General features: G+C 50.6%; 1 protein-coding gene across 2 annotated transcripts; it reads left to right on the forward strand.

Moving 5' to 3' along the window:
- smg7 (SMG7 nonsense mediated mRNA decay factor) lies at window positions 1-14232 on the forward strand. Of its 2 annotated transcripts, XM_053438410.1 has the most exons (23): window positions 1-144; window positions 966-997; window positions 1383-1500; window positions 1614-1746; window positions 2137-2305; window positions 2623-2694; window positions 3612-3762; window positions 3865-4000; window positions 4850-5012; window positions 5120-5279; window positions 7614-7684; window positions 8086-8146; window positions 8225-8344; window positions 9098-9521; window positions 9597-9738; window positions 10062-10465; window positions 10649-10993; window positions 11160-11306; window positions 11830-11916; window positions 12561-12711; window positions 12795-12965; window positions 13054-13214; window positions 13418-14232. In XM_053438410.1, the coding sequence occupies exons 1-23, from the start codon at window positions 119-121 to the stop codon at window positions 13529-13531; spliced, it is 3558 nt and encodes a 1185-aa protein (XP_053294385.1). In that variant the 5' UTR covers window positions 1-118; the 3' UTR covers window positions 13532-14232. The 2 variants fall into 2 exon arrangements, with proteins under 2 accessions (XP_053294385.1, XP_053294386.1); XM_053438411.1 differs by lacking the exon at window positions 11160-11306 and having other exon boundaries at window positions 13057-13214.
- The last annotated feature ends 2531 nt before the right edge of the window (window positions 14233-16763 follow it).

Raw genomic sequence — 16763 nt, forward strand, 5'->3', positions numbered from 1 at the left:
TGTGTGTGTGTGTGTGTCAGACTGGAACAATATGGCGCCGGCAGCAGCATCAGCATCGTTAGCCTCGTTAGCCTCGTTAGCTCCAGGACCCGTGTCTGTGTGAATGTGACCCGGCAGGATGACCCTCTGTGCCCAGTACCTGAGGTAAGGTGTGAGCGGCTCCGCGTGCACCTGTCCGGACACGTGCACGCGCAGGGTTCGATTCGGCAGGTGAATTGTTTGGTGGCTAACGCTAAAGCTAACAGGCTGGGGGACCACCCCCTCAGCACTATGCTAGCAGCTAGCAGCTAGCTTCTCATATCAACAAACACCCAGCGGTACGTCGGGCGGCTCCTCGCGCAGATCCCACCGGATGTTCGGGTCCAGTCGGGGCGGTCCCGTGTCCCCTGGTGATCGTTGTCTTTAATTGAAATTAAGTTTTGGTTAAATTCGTGTTTACCCGCCATTGACAGACTCGATGTGTTATTGCTAGTTAGCTTTAGCCTGCTAGCGTCCTTCTGCGCACGTCGGGTTAGCATTAGCGAGCAGATGTGTGTTCGTGTTAAAGTTGTTTCTGGTGAGTGATCGGCGGCTTGTGAGCTGATAACAACCCGCTACATGTGTCCATCTGCCGGGCTCAGCCGGACCAGGACCCGGTGCTACCCAGCGGGGCTGGGGCAGGCTAACTGCTGGTTTGTTTGTGTCTGGTCACAGTCTGGATCCAGGTGATAGTCAGAGCCCGGCAGCAGCAACAGCCCTGCTCTGTTGAGTGTATACATGAAGTCATCAGGAAGTGTGTGTGTGTGTGTGTGTGTGTGTGTGTGTGTGTGTGTGTGTGTGTGTGTGTGTGTGTGTGTGTGTGTGTGTGTGTGTGTGTGTGTGTGTGTGTGTGTGTGTGTGTGTGTGTGTGTGTGTGTGTGTGTGTGTGTGTGTGTGTGTGTGTGTGTGTGTGTGTAACCTCTCTTTCTTCTCTTACATGTGAACAGACAGGCTGAGGCCCTGAAGGCTGACATGACAGGTATGATCACACGTCCTCACTACATGTCCCTGTCCTCACTACATGCACCTGTCCTCACTACATGTCCCTGTCCTCACTACATGTCCCTGTCCTCACTACATGTCCCTGTCCTCAGGTGACCTGTCTGTTTATAAACTTTCCTTCAGCAGATTTACTGGAGTTGATCCATGCAGCTCTACTGGTTTCCACTCATTACATTCTAGTGCAAACGCTGCATCTGAGTTTCGTTGTAGACACTTAACACATTCCTCACCACACTGTCCCTCACCACACTGGTCCTTCACCACACTGTCCCTCACCACACTGTCCCTCACCACACTGTCCCTCACCACACTCCTCCAGTGGATTTACACCAGTGTTCCCACCTCTCTGCTCTGTTGTGTAGATTCTAAGCTTGGGGCAGCAGAGGTGTGGACGTCTCGTCAGGCCCTGCAGGACCTGTACCAGAAAATGCTGGTGACTGACCTGGAGTACGCTCTGGACAAGAAGGCGGAGCAAGACCTGTAAGTGGCTCGGCCTCCACTCACCCCCACACCCCAGAGAAACCTGCAGTTAGTTAGTGAGACGACAGGGAACCTCTGTCTCCCTGTCGTCTCACTCCTGTGTCTCCCTGCAGGTGGAATCATGCTTTTAAGAACCAGATCACCACCCTGCAGAGCCAGGCCAAGAACCGAGCCAACCCCAACCGCAGTGAGGTCCAGGCCAACCTGTCGCTGTTTCTGGAGGCAGCCAGTGGCTTCTACACACAGGTACGAGTCAGGTGGCTCTCAGAAGTCCAGCCTACCCTGTGGAAACTAAATGACCTTCACGTAACCTGGAAATGAGTTTTCAGGATCTTTTAGAATTCAGAATAAAATCCATCTTTGTAGTGTTCGATCGTGCTGCTCACAACAACTCTGCTGGAAAATACTTCAGAAGGTTAAAATAAGGTAATTTTAACTGGATGGGACAAAAATGTAGATAAACTTATAAAAGCACAAGAGGCAGAGAGGAAGAACATGTTTCCTCTGAAAATGAGCTTCTACCTCCTTCAGCTCTCAAAGCTCCTTAGACTTCAGGATGGAAGACTCTTTCACACCTTGTTGGTTCAGAAGTTGGTTTGTGTTTGAAAGACGCCTGCTCTTCCTCCGGTGTCTCAGTTGCTGCAGGAGCTGTGCAATGTCTTCAACGTGGACCTGCCGTGTCGCGTCAAATCGTCTCAGCTCGGCATCATCAGCAATAAACAGAGCAGCAGCAGCATCGTCAGCCCCCAGCCCAGCTCCTGCTCCTACATCTGCCAGCACTGCCTCGTCCACCTCGGAGACATCGGTGAGACGCCTCCACACTTTGTCCTCAAATGTTAGAAACCTCTCTGAGCTCCAGGTCGACACGTTCGATCCATCAGCCAACATGTGTGTATCAGACAACATCATACACAGGGCTAGTAACATGCAGCGGTTAAATATGTTATAAAAGTTAATGTGTGTCAGAATCAGGAAGTTAAAATGGTATCGATCATGTCTGCTCTGATATTATCACAGTGAACAGGACAGATTGGTTTATCAAGTCCTTTATAGAAACAATCGTCCACTAGGCTGATAGTGAACACTCCTATGTCGTGGTTTCATTTTGTGTTTGTGTTTCAGCCCGTTACCGTAACCAGACCAGCCAGGCGGAGTCGTACTACCGACACGCAGCTCAGCTGGTTCCATCGAACGGTGAGTCGGTGCCTCGGTCCTCAAGCTGTCCCCTCCCTCCTTCTAGTGCTCTGTGCTAAGCTAGGCTAATGGCTCTTACAGTCTTATTGGATACACTGAGGAGGTGGGTGGTTTTATCTGACACCCTCCATCCAGTGTCTTCCTCTTGTCTCGGCTCTGGTCCCTGAAGAGGTATTTCAGACGTCCCTCTCCCCAGCAGCAGTTTCCCAGCTCGCTGGTGGATCCTGAGGCGTTCCCAGGCCTGATGGGATGTGTAGCCCCCCCCAATCAGTTCTGGATCTACTCTGTGGTCTCTTACTGGTTCAGGGTGCCCAGTAACATCCAATTGAAGGCTCCAAGGGGGGTCCTGACTCGATGCCTGAACCACTGTCCTCTAGAGTAGAGCTGCACGATGTGATATCATTGTTGAATGTTGTGATGACTTGTGATAAATATACAAATGCTTAAGTATTCAGTGTTATAGGCTTTCTGCTCTGGTTTCACTGCTGTTCAGAGAGTGGTCTGTGCAGACACTGAAAACAAATGAAAAGAATCATTTCCATTCCATCAAACTGGTTTTAATGAAAAACTTCTGCCAGGCTACAGACGCAGGGACCACAGACATCTCCACAGCCCGAGGGAGAGGACACCTTGTCTCTAACCCTAACCCCACCCGTCTCAGGACCCGTATTCCCCTCATTCGAGATACTTGAAAGTCCAAACCTAAGTTTTATATCTGATTTATCAAATGTCACATCGACAAAAAAAATATATTTCATAGCATAACCTATGTTGGTTTTATTGTTTCAAGTAAAACTCACTGAGCTTGTCTCGGTTGTCGGTTCTGCACAGAGTCAGACCTGTTTGTGGAGCTTGAAGCAGGTTTTCATCAGGGGCCATGTTTGTAGTGAAGTGAAGCTGCTTCTTGTCTGCTGCAGGTCAGCCCTACAACCAGCTGGCCATCCTGGCCTCTTCTAAAGGAGACCACCTCACCACCATCTTCTACTACTGCCGCAGTATCGCAGTCAAGTTCCCCTTCCCAGCAGCCTCCACCAACCTGCAGAAGGCCCTGTCCAAGGCCCTGGAGAGGTAACTACACACACAGACACACTCTCACACTCACACTCTGACCGACGAGGACCTGAACCCAGCCTGAAACCTCTCGGATGTTTCTCCTCTTTGTGTCTGTAGTCGTGAAGAGGGGAAAACCAAGTGGAGTGTGTCAGATTTCATCAAGGCCTTCATCAAGTTTCACGGCCATGTCTACCTGAGTAAGAGTCTGGACAAAGTGGACGCTCTGAGGGGGAAACTGGAGGAGCAGTTTCAGGTAATGATGCCCACAGTCTGGGGTTTGTGTCGTTCTGTAACTTGACTGTGAATCACATGGATCCAACAACACGTGACATCACGTTGGATGAAAACCAACTCACATTTATAGAATGAAACCATAAAACATCACTTGTGATTTATCAGTGAAGCTAAGTGGTGTCTACAGGACGATACTGTTCCTACATTGATCAGTGCATCGTTCTGTGTTCCTATTGGTTTGTCAGGTTTAAGCATCAGTCGCTTGGTCAGATGGTTGTTCCACATCTCTGACACAACCAACACGCTGGTCGTTCACTTTGAAAATGTTCAAATTTAGTACCGAACTGCATTGTGGGTCAGCTCGTGCTGTGTGAGGCACAAGCTGTGACTATGGAGGCAACCAATCAAATCAGGGTGAAATGATAAGAAGCAGGAAACTGATAGTTAGCATCGGCACCAAGCGTCAGCTCCACCTTCCGTCAGGAGTTCACACACACACACACACACACACACACACACACACACACACACACACACACACACACACACACACACACACACACACACACACACACATCATATTTCAGCTCTGACAGACTGCTTATTATAATGAAAACAATAACAGTGATAATTATAAATGTAAAGATGTTGTTAGTGAAGCAGCAACAGTTCATATAATGATAATTATTGTGGTCAGGATCCTGCTGCACTAAAGTCAGAGATACCTGTGAAACATGAGAGAAAGAATCTATGGGAGAAAAAACACAAAGTTGGTGACATGTAAATAAATGGGTCAGAGAGAGAAGTTCTCAGTGTGGAAAAGTCACCCGGCTTGTGTGTGTGTTTGTGTTTGTGTGTCTGTGTGCAGCGGCTGATCCTGCAGAAAGCCTTCAGTTCTCAGCAGCTGGTCCACATCACAGTCATCAACCTGTTTGAGCTCCACCACCTCAGGGACCTGACGTGTGACGGCAGCGAGCCGGCCTTCAGCAGCGAGCAGCAGGTCAGCTGGTTCCAGCTGCTCGGACTCTTCAGTAAGAATCACTCCTCACAACGCTGCTCCTTCTGAATCCGATTGATTGGTGCTTCCTGGTGTCTGATGTCACTTCCTGGTGTCTGATGGCACTTCCTGTGTCCTCAGTGTCCTTCCTGGGCGTCATGTGCAGCCGTGTTCTGCTCAACAAGACCAGGGGGGAGGACATCATGGGGGAGTGTCCTCTGCCGGCCATCAAAGTTTCCCTGGACTGGATCAAACTGAGACCGAGCGTCTTCCACGAGGCCGCAGTCGATGAGAGGCAGCAGTAAGTCCGTCTCTTCTCCGCCTCTTCTCCGTCTCTTCTCAGTCTCTTCTCCGTCTCTTCTCTGTCTCTTCTCCGTCTCTTCTCAGTCTCTTCTCCGTCTCTTCTCTGTCTCTTCTCTGTCTCTTCTCCGCCTCTTCTCCGTCTCTTCTCCGTCTCTTCTCAGTCTCTTCTCCGTCTCTTCTCCGTCTCTTCTCCGTCTCTTTTCCGTCTCTTCTCCGTCTCTTCTCCGTCTCTTTTCCGTCTCTTCTCCGTCTCTTTTCCGTCTCTTCTCTGTCTCTTTTCCGTCTCTTCTCCGCCTCTTCTCCGTCTCTTCTCCGCCTCTTCTCCGTCTCTTCTCAGTCTCTTCTCCGTCTCTTTTCCGTCTCTTTTCCGTCTCTTTTCCGTCTCTTCTCCGTCTCTTCTCCGTCTCTTCTCCGTCTCTTCTCCGTCTCTTCTCCGTCTCTTCTCCGTCTCTTTTCCGTCTCTTCTCCGTCTCTTTTCCGTCTCTTTTCCATCTCTTCTCTGTCTTTTCTCCATCTCTTCTCTGTCTTTTCTCCGTCTCTTCTCCGTCTCTTTTCCGTCTCTTCTCCGTCTCTTTTCCGTCTCTTCTCCGTCTCTTTTCCGTCTCTTCTCTGTCTCTTTTCCGTCTCTTCTCCGTCTCTTTTCCGTCTCTTCTCCGTCTCTTTTCCGTCTCTTCTCCGTCTCTTCTCCGTATCTTCTCCGTCTCTTTTCCGTCTCTTCTCTGTCTCTCATCCGTCTCTTCTCCGTCTCTTTTCCGTCTCTTCTCCGTCTCTTCTCCGTATCTTCTCCGTCTCTTTTCCGTCTCTTCTCTGTCTCTCATCCGTCTCTTCTCCGTCTCTTCTCCGTCTCTTTTCCGTCTCTTCTCCGTCTCTTCTCCGTCTCTTCTCCGTCTCTTTTCCGTCTCTTTTCTGTCTCTTCTCTGTCTCTCATCCGTCTCTTTTCCGTCTCTTTTCCGTCTCTTTTCCGTCTCTTCTCCGTCTCTTCTCCGCCTCTTCTCCGTCTCTTCTCCGTCTCTTTTCCGTATCTTCTCCGTCTCTTCTCTGTCTCTCATCCGTCTCTTCTCCGTCTCTCATCCGTCTCTTTTCCGTCTCTTTTCCGTCTCTTTTCCGTCTCTTTTCCGTCTCTTTTCCGTCTCTTCTCCGTCTCTTTTCCGTCTCTCATCCGTCTCTTTTCCGTCTCTTTTCCGTCTCTTCTCCGTCTCTTCTCCGTCTCTTTTCCGTCTCTTCTCTGTCTCTCATCCGTCTCTCATCCGTCTCTTCTCCGTCTCTTTTCCATCTCTTCTCTGTCTTTTCTCCGTCTCTTCTCTGTCTCTCATTCGTCTCTCATCCGTCTCTTCTCCGTCTCTCATCCGTCTCTTTTCCGTCTCTTCTCCGTCTCTTCTCCGTCTCTTCTCCGTCTCTTTTCCGTCTCTTCTCCGTCTCTTTTCCGTCTCTTTTCCGTCTCTTCTCCGTCTCTTCTCCGTCTCTTCTCCGTCTCTTCTCCGTCTCTTCTCCGTCTCTTCTCCGTCTCTTTTCCGTCTCTTCTCCGTCTCTCATCCGTCTCTCATCCGTCTCTCCTCCGTCTTTTCTCCGTCTCTTTTCCGTCTCTTTTCCGTCTCTTCACCGTCTCTTCTCCGTCTCTTCTCCGTCTCTTTTCCGTCTCTTCTCCGTCTCTCCTCCGTCTCTCCTCCGTCTCTTCTCCGTCTCTTTTCCATCTCTTCTCTGTCTTTTCTCCGTCTCTTCTCTGTCTCTCATTCGTCTCTCATCCGTCTCTTCTCCGTCTCTCATCCGTCTCTTTTCCGTCTCTTTTCCGTCTCTTCTCCGTCTCTTCTCCGTCTCTTCTCCGTCTCTTTTCCGTCTCTTCTCCGTCTCTTTTCCGTCTCTTTTCCGTCTCTTCTCCGTCTCTTCTCCGTCTCTTCTCCGTCTCTTCTCCGTCTCTTCTCCGTCTCTTCTCCGTCTCTTCTCCGTCTCTTTTCCGTCTCTTCTCCGTCTCTCATCCGTCTCTCATCCGTCTCTCCTCCGTCTTTTCTCCGTCTCTTTTCCGTCTCTTTTCCGTCTCTTCACCGTCTCTTCTCCGTCTCTTCTCCGTCTCTTTTCCGTCTCTTCTCCGTCTCTCCTCCGTCTCTTCTCCGTCTCTTCTCCGTCTCTTCTCCGTCTCTTTTCCGTCTCTTCTCCGTCTCTTCTCCGTCTCTTCTCCGTCTCTTCTCCGTCTCTTCTCCGTCTCTTCTCCGTCTCTTCTCCGTCTCTCATCCGTCTCTTCTCCGTCACCAACATGGAGGTGGAATGTTTGTCGTCTCTGTGGTTTGATTCGTTCGGTGCTGAAGCTTGATCTTGTCTTCCTCCTCCTGTCCCTCAGTGTCTGGCCCTGGCTCGTCTCCATCCTCAACAGTTTCCAGCCCCAGGAGCACGACGTGTCCTGTCCCTCAGGTAGGACACCTGCTGCTGTTGACCCATACAGACCAACAGGTGCTGATCAGGTTCTTGATGGAGTTCACTGATCCATCGGTCGACTGAGCTGCTCTGAGGGAGTTTCTTGTCCATGTTGGTGGAAATGAGGCTGTTCCATCAGTTCCCTCTTCTCCACTAACGTGTCAGTGGCTCACGCCCTCGTAACGTGACTCGTGAGACTCAGTCTCCTCAGCTGCCACACAAACGACCATACGTCTTTACATAAATACAATCAACCCCCAGGAAAATCAGGTTTAAATTTGCTCCCTGGAATGAATGAATGTGATAAAACAGAATTTGTACTTTAGTGTCAACATGTTTCCTTTTGAATGAGAGACTCTCAGACATCGTCCCTGAAGGTGTGTTTGTTTTCTCCACAGTCACACCCCTGCCGGAGGAGTTTGAGCTGCAGGGTTTCTTGGCTCTCCGGCCGGCTCTGAGGTACAGAGTCTTCTCCGTCTTTGAGTGAGAGAGAGTTTGGTCGCTCTGTGTCTGAGCTGCCTTCTGTTTCTGTTTCAGGTCTCTGGACTTCACCAAAGGTCATCAGGGAGTCCTGGTGGACAGAGACGGCCCGCCGGTCCACACTCGACACCAGAGACTCATCAGTCTGGGTAAATGGGTGGCAGACAACCAGCCAGGGTGAGTGTTGGTGTGCGGCTGCAGCTGACAGCGAGAACCCAGAGAACCCAGAGAAGCCAGCAGGTGGCGCTCTGCAGTCAGCTTGTGACGCTCTTCATTAACTAAGCCGATCGTTACATGATCAGAACGCACACGAGAGGGAAGCTCAGCAAAATCACGTTCATCACGTTCATGAACAGAAAGTCAAACAAACCTGTGGAGAATATTCTTTCTCTTTTTTCTTTTCATGTCATTTAAACTGAAAGTCGTTGACATTTTTCCACTTAAATTAAGAAAATTATTTTCTGATAAATGATACAAACAGAGTTGCTTCTGTTTAAGTCAAGAGGGTTCTCATGTCTCGGTGCTGGCGCCACCCAGTGGTTGGAGGCATTAGTGTTCATGTTGTCCCTTTGTCCCATTCTGGTGAACACGGTGTCCCCGGAAGGCCAGGAGGGCATTTCTTCAAAATGGGTTCAATCATTCATTTAGACTCGATGATTAAAAGATTAGATTTGGGTGGTCAACGGTCCCAGTCAGGAGTGTGTGTGAACCTGTAACTGGTTAACAGTGGAATAAACCACAGGACAGGGAATCTGGTTTTCAAACCTGATGTGAAACTTCTCATCACTGTTGCAGCTTCTCATATTTTCTTATACATTTTAAACTGATCACATGACTTCTCTCTGCGTTACTGACCATGAAAGTTATGAAGAGAAAGAGACGATGTAGTAAAAGTTTGACCTCAGCAGGTTCTCTCTGTCTCCTCCACAGGCTGATTCAGTGCAGAGAGAGTGAGGACGGTCTCCTCCTCTTCATCACTGACATTCCAGAGCAGGCCATCGAGGAGCCGCAGGAGAGGGAGGCACCGGTGCTGCAGGACTCGTCCAACGGGGAACAGATGCCTAACGACGGAGGACACTCCGGCCTGAAGTCGGTGCTGTCGGCGGGGAAGACGCAGAGCTCATGGCCTGATGGTAGTGACCGACCTGTCGTCACCTTCAAGGAGAACATCAAACCACGAGAGCAGAGCCGCGAAATGATGAGGAACCCTCAGCAGAAGGACGCCGGCAAAGAGCGCAGAGACTTCGGTAAAGGCAACGGGGCGGCTGGGAAAGGAGAGCTGAAGAGGGACGGGAAGAGGAAGAGCGAGCCGAAGAAAACCGGCCACGAGAAAACGACTGAGGCCGTGAAACAGGTAGAGAAGAAGAAACAGCTCCAGCTTCATCCTGAGCAGCTCCAGGACCTGTTTGACCCGTTTCCTGTGTCTCAGGTGAAGGCTCAGACGGAGCTGAGGAAGACTCCGGTGTCCGAGGTGAAGAAGACTCCTGTCACTCAAACTCAAACCACCTGCTCCTCCCAGTTCATCCCCATCCACCATCCTGGAGCCTTCCCCCCCCTGCCCAGCAGACCCGGTATATATACCAATATATTATGTATTATTATTCATCTGCACTGTATACAAACGCATATTCATACACTTGTATATATATATATAATTTATAATATATATACATATGAATATGTGTATCTACAGACAGGTCTGAATGTTTGTACTGTTTTATTCTTCATGTGGTTTCTGATGCTGAATTCTTCTTGTTCTGGGTTTGGACCCTGATGGTCGAAGCACTTTTTGTAAATCACTTTGGATAAAAGCTCAATGATATGTTATGATTTTCAGACATTGGTGAGATCAATTAATTTAGTTTTTCTCTGCTCCTGCTTGGTTCCTCTGCAGGTTTCCCGCCCTCAGCCTACGTGATGCCTCCTCCGGTGGCGTTCCCGGGGCTCCAGGTGAATCCGGGCTTCACCTTCTCCACCGGCGTGTCCGTCCCCGGGCCGTTCCTCCAGCCAGCTGCCCACTCTCAGGCTGGCTCACAGGTTCAGGCTGGAAAGCAGTCCCACATTCCCTACAGTCAGCAGAGGCCCTCCGGTCCAGGGCCGGGTCAGGGCCCTGGGTCCATGAACCAGAGCCCCTCCCCGGGTCAGCAGCCCCTGTCCCAGCTGCCCTCCCAGCATGCCTTGCAGCAGTCTGTCCAGCTGCAGGTGCAGGCCATGAGCCAGCAGCAGCAGTCTCCCACCAGACCGGTGCAGCAGGTCGGGATCGGGAAGAGTCCGCCTCACCTCCCAGGACTGCAACAGGTCAGGTCACAAAACACAGAACCACTTCCTGTTTCCACCTCAGTGTTAACCCAGCACAGACCGTTTGTGCGTGTTCGTGTGTGTGGTGCATCTTTTAATATATTCAAACCTTTATAAACACAGACTGACCTCTAGTGGTGATAAGTAGACAGAACACCTGACCCTGGTTGTGTCTGGTCTCAGTACATGCAGGTCCAGGACCAGCCGGCTCAGATTTGGAACCAGGCACAGGCGGCCCTGCAGAAGATGAATCCCATGATGTCCATGAAGCAGCAGCCGTCACAGACGTTCTTCATGGCGTCTCCGGATCCTCTCAAACTGTACGAGCACCAGCTGCAGCCCCAGCTGTCCAACATGGACAAGAAGATCAAGTTCCCCGACGCCAAGATGCAGGACTTCTACTGGGAGCCGTCCTACAGGATGGGGGACGGCCTTGCCGTGATGGCAGACAGGATGAAGAGGCCTCCACCGGGTGGGATCTGCTCAGAGCAGGACGGCTCCACCGGGCCCCGGGGGCCCCCCTTTGAGGTGAGCAGCTCTCTGGGACCTGTTTGGAGGAGGAGGTCCTGTCCTGATGCTTTTCTGTCTCTATGCTGACCTCTGTAATTTCCTTCTTTTCACTTCTGTCTCACTCACTTGCCTTTCTTCACCTCCACTTTCCTTTTTCGTCTTCCTCTCCTTCTCCTCTCACCAGGACAAGAGCTCGCCTCTCCTGCCTCCTGACCTGTTAAAATCTCTGGCAGATTTTGAGGAGGAGGAGGAGCTCGTCTTTTCTAAGCCTCCTGATTTCTTCCAGGCCTTGGCTGCTCCTCTTAGTTCTGCTCCTGGACCAAACATGTTTGTATGTACCCTCTGCAAACAGTCTCCAGCTGCTCTATAGAGCCACACTCTGCTCATCAGTCTCCAGCTGCTCTATAGAGCTACACTCTGCTCATCAGTCTCCAGCTGCTCTATAGAGCCACACTCTGCTCATCAGTCTCCAGCTGCTCTATAGAGCCACACTCTGCTCATCAGTCTCCAGCTGCTCTATAGAGCCACACTCTGCTCATCAGTCTCCAGCTGCTCTATAGAGCCACACTCTGCTCATCAGTCTCCAGTTGCTCTATAGAGCCACACTCTGCTCATCAGTCTCCAGCTGCTCTATAGAGCCACACTCTGCTCATCAGTCTCCAGCTGCTAACGTCTTATGCCAGTATTCGTAATCTATGAGAAGGATCATGTGACCTTGTCTCATGTGTCAAACTGCAGCGTCCATAACTTCTCCTCAGAACAACGAGGGCTTTCAATGTTAAACAACTGTGAACCTCAGACCGTCACAGGTTCCACTCCGTCTCTCTCATCATGTCTGTCCCTCGTCTCTGCAGCTGTCCAACCAGACCAGGATGGAGAGCGGCCCCGAGGGCGTCAGCCAATCATCTTCTCTTCTGCCCATCTCTGGGTTCCCCATGCAGGTGAGACCAAAGAGACATGATCCACTTTGATCCTGTTTGTTCACCTGTAGACTCTGGGTCCAGGAAGTGAAGCCAATGCAGACGTGCATGAAACCTGTCTTCTGACCAGCAGGGGGCGACTCCTCTGGTAGTCTCTATAGAAAGTGACTCTTCCTCTCACTTTATAACGTCTGTAAACATTCAGGAGTTTATGTCTCAGTCTCTAGTTTCAAGTCTTCTTCAAACAGCTGATGATCATTTAGAGTAAAACAGACCATAAAGCACCGGTTGTATTGGGGGGGGGGGAATACCACAGTTTGAATGACAGCTAGTCCCGTCCAATGGTTGCAGGGGGCAGGTGTAGGACCACGGTGTGGACCACACGGTGGACGACTGCTCATGAATGTTCAAGTGATGAGGAGGGTCTAACTCGTTGCATTGTGGGAAATGTAGGCTCCAGTGTTGTTGGTGTTTGGACAGATGTGGGTCATTGTGTTTCAAGCTGATCTCTGTAGGTTTGAATGAAAGCTTTAAACCACGAGGGGAACTGAGTGGCAGTATCCCAGTTCATCCACCAGAGGGCAGAGTAGATGAGATGTTAATATGAGAAACGCAGCATCATCACTTAATATCAGCTGATCCAGTTTCTGTGCTCATGTGATCAGGAGTACAACCAGAACAGCATCTTCAGCCAGGCGTACGGCAAGACCCTGCCGCCCAGCTCCAAGCCTGACGCTCCCATGATGCACCAGGAGCCGTCCCTCTACTCCCTGTTTGAAGGGACGCCGTGGTCCCCCTCCCTCCCTGCCAGCTCAGGTACGTCTCAGCCGTAAAGACTCAGATTAAGACGAAGCCGTTGATGGACCTGTCTCTGACGGAAGCTGTTTTCTCATTGGCAGACCACTCCACCCCGGCCAGCCAATCCCCTCACTCCTCCAACCCCAGCAGCCTGCCGTCCTCCCCCCCCACACACAACCACGGAGCTATGCCCTTCTCTAACTTCGGGCCCATCGGCACTCCGGACAGTCGGGACCGCCGGGTGGTGGACCGCTGGAAGGCCGACAAGACCGGTGAGGGGGGGGGGGTCTAGATTTAGAAAACGCTGATGAAACATGATGAAGAGTTTTTAAGAAGGAAGTTTGTGTGGTTGTTTTCCAGGAGCCGTCAGCGGCTTCGGTCTGGACTACCTGCCGGCTGCTGCTTCCTCTGCAGCTTCAGACACCAGCTGGCACCAGGGTGCACCGAGCGGCAGCTCCTGGACCAATCAGGAGTCTCCAATGGAGGAGTCGTCTTCCACCGTGCTGCTCGACAGCCTCAAGGTCACTGGTTAACGACTACGTCATGTGACTAACAGCTGATGCAGTTTTATCTAAATCAATACTTTCTAAACTTTATTGTCTTTGTCTTTTATAATTTGTAATTAACTTTTTTAATTGACTCAACTTGAGTTTCAGACTCAGATTGACGTGTTCTCCCATGTGGACACGTTGTGCAGGTTCATGATGCTGTGCTCTCTCTGCAGTCCATCTGGTCCAGCTCCATGATGCAGCCGGGCCCGTCGGCGCTGGAGCAGCTCCTCCTGCAGCAGAAGCAGAAGCAGCAGCGAGGTCACGGCGCCATGAACCCGCCTCACTGAACGGCAGCCGGGCGGCGCTCTGTGTCCGGATGTAAAACAACCACCGCAGGAGAGAAACTAAAGTTTGACGAAGACGAGCTCCGACTTAAATGGAAAATTAAACCGGTGAGAAACGGTGGAGGCCGGGGAGGTGACACGCCCCCCCGACGAGGCTGAAACACCACCCCCACCCCCTCAGCCGTCGAGGAGCGGTGACCCCCCTCCTGGATCGGAGGGCTCGGGATCTCTTCACCGATGGTGCCAAGCGCCACTGCCGGGTTTCCTTCAACCCGCGGAAATCTGAACATTGAGGATCACGACCCCCCCCCCCACCACCACCACTGCCCCAGAAGAACTGCTGTCTCCACGAGGACGCCACCACCTGGACGTCTGCTCGGCCCGGACGGCGTCCGTCTTTAGCGTCTCGGCTGCTGTGGGAGAGCGAGGACAGTGTGGTGGTCCGGTTCGGGGGGGGGTGGGGGGGGTCAGGTGAAGCAGCGGGAGACAAAATAACAGACTGGACTTTCTGCTTTCTCCGTTCATTTTCATTAGTGTGGAGGAGGAAGAGGGGGAGGGATCTGCAGCTGATTGGGCGAATGAAGGAAGGAAAAGGGTTACAGCTATATAAATATATAAATAAATATATATTGCCATAGTTGGACTTTAGGCGGGTCGTGTCTCGTAGCCGTGTTGTGAGAACGAGGACTAGACTTTGTGACGACGGGGTGTCCCTCACCCAGACAGACACACACTCGTTGTGCGACCTTTTTGAGAGAAGAGCCGAAAGGAGGAGGGGCTTAGAGCACGAGACCCGTCGGTGTTAGGGATCGTATCATCGTTAGAGATTTACAGATATTAATAAACTGAGTATTTAGTGATTTGTTTGTAGCAGTTTTAGCTTCACGCTGTGACGTGGACCCAGCTTTGTCTTTTAACTTCTTCTTCCTGTTACTTCGTTAATGAACCAAGAAAATACAACTGCTCGATTCCGTCAGTGACTCACCTGCTTCTAATGTTCTGTTCAGCGTCTGATGGGGGGGGGGGGGGGGGGGGGGGGTCATCTTTAGTTACAGCAGCTCTGATTAATGTGTCTTAGCCTCTGAAGCTTCTTCTTGTAAAACCTGAAAGTCACAAGAACCGAACTCGAAGCTTCTTCAGAGACGGAACCAGTGAACTCGTGTTTCATCTGGGGGTCGTTTGATGGACCAGGAAGTCGATGACTCATCGGTTCTTTATTCTCTAAGAACTGTTCAAGGTTCAGTTTGATCGAATCATTAATTGAGTTCAGAGAAAGAAACTGGACGAACATTCAAAATAAAAACGATCAATATAATTGATTATTGTTCTGCTGATGACTCAACGATCAGGGAACCAAAGTTCCACCTGAGACGTCCTGCTCCATCACGTCCGATTTTCATTGAGCCCACTGTGGTCCCTCTGGATCTGTGGCTCCTCTGGTTCTGTGGATCCTCTGGATCTGTGGCTCCTCTGGTTCTGCGGCTCCTCTGGATCTGCGGCTCCTCTGGTTCTGTGGCTCCTCTGGATCTGTGGCTCCTCTGGATCTGCGGCTCCTCTGGATCTGCGGCTCCTCTGGATCTGTGGCTCCTCTGGATCTGTGGTTCCTCTGGTTCTGTGGATCCTCTGGATCTGCGGTTCCTCTGGTTCTGCGGCTCCTCTGGATCTGTGGCTCCTCTGGATCTGCGGCTCCTCTGGTTCTGTGGCTCCTCTGGATCTGTGGCTCCTCTGGATCTGTGGCTCCTCTGGTTCTGCGGCTCCTCTGGATCTGCGGCTCCTCTGGTTCTGCGGCTCCTCTGGATCTGCGGTTCCTCTGGTTCTGAGGCTCCTCTGGATCTGTAGGTTCTGCGGTTTGTGTCGTGACAGCTTGGTTTTTTTCCCCGTGGGTTCTACCTTGTCGAGTGTTTACATGGCATCAGTCCTGGTTCCTTTAGAGCCAATCAGGAAGCATTGAGTGACAGCTGGCCAGTGGGCCACTGTGAGGCTCTAGCGCCCCCTTCAGGCTCCAGGCTGCTGCAGTGTAAAGACCCTGGAGGTTCAGTTCAGGCGTCACAGACGTGTCTGTTTTCTGTGAAAGTTTCATGTTGCATTAAAAAATAAAATGTTGAATGTGGATGAAGCAGCTCGACGGCTTCTGTCGCCTTTGGCGTGTTTATCTTTTTTCTAAATGGACTCTGATGTGGGAGGACCTTCAGCTCTGAGATGTTCGGGACGTGGCTGCTCCTCATTGGTCAGCGCTGATGTTTTAATGGGAAACATTTGACTGTAAACTTTCAGACTTGGTGGAATGAGCCTTTAAATAAACGTGAACTATGTTCTCCTCGACACTGTCTCTGTGTTTATCTGATCTGTTTGCAACTGGAACAAAGATGAAGAACCAGTTCATCCTCACAACCCAGTGTAGTTCACACCCTCCACCAGCTGGTGGCGATAAGGAACCGATTTGTCAACAACCAATAAACCTCAAGGAGAAATCATTTCTGACAGAACACAAGTTATTTATTAAAGGAAACATTTTGTTCATGTAGATATGAATTATTTGTGAAATGTCCCCCCCCCCCCCCCCCCCCCCCCGATAAAGTCTGATCTAATTGGTCAGCTGCTCTGCTCTGTTGTGATTGGTCAACAGCTCACAGTGTTGACACCTAGTGACCGGAGGTGTGTTTGAACAATGCTGTTTATTTCTAAGTTTCACTTTTTAAGTTCTATTTTGCTTTTTTAAGTTTGAGGACAAATCGTGACGAGGAGCAAACTGGACTGAAGCTGTTTAAATAACAGAATCAATAAAAAGCTTCATTGTGACGTCACATTAAAATAATAATCACTTGTTTATTCATGTTGATAAATTTCAGCCGATTGAAAATTTTTTAGTTTTACAGATTTTAAAGTGAAGGTTAACCTTTGACCTCTGATGTCAGCTTTACATGAATCTTTATTTAAACCCTGCTTCTGCTGCTTGGGGTCACGTGACCTCGACAGATTTCTCTCTGATGTTGAATCCATCAGATAGAACACCACAGAGGGTTGATGGGTAAAAACCTCAGGCTGCGTTCAGCTGCGTTCACACAGGAACAGGTGAGCAGCTGCAGAGCTGGAGTTACTGGAGGAGACTGGAGACGGCTTCACTAAAACCAACACACGCTCCAGTATGGAGGTCGCTGCTCGGAGAACGTTCTCCTCCATGTTAACAGACGGGACATGGAGAACGTCCTCCTCCATTTCAGCAGACGGGACATGG

The sequence above is a fragment of the Pleuronectes platessa genome, chromosome 13 (assembly GCF_947347685.1).
Source record: "Pleuronectes platessa chromosome 13, fPlePla1.1, whole genome shotgun sequence".
In the NCBI taxonomy this organism is placed as follows: Eukaryota; Metazoa; Chordata; class Actinopteri; order Pleuronectiformes; family Pleuronectidae; genus Pleuronectes; species Pleuronectes platessa.

What these genes read in the sequence shown, in the direction of transcription:
- smg7 (XM_053438410.1), top strand. Translation starts at nt 119, where the DNA reads ATGACCCTCTGTGCCCAGTACCTGAG. An exon ending in AAGAAGGCGGAGCAAGACCT is followed by an intron (nt 1,501 to 1,613) that starts GTAAGTGGCTCG and finishes GTCTCCCTGCAG; the next exon opens with GTGGAATCATGCTTTTAAGA. An exon ending in CCCCCTGCCCAGCAGACCCG is followed by an intron (nt 9,739 to 10,061) that starts GTATATATACCA and finishes GTTCCTCTGCAG; the next exon opens with GTTTCCCGCCCTCAGCCTAC.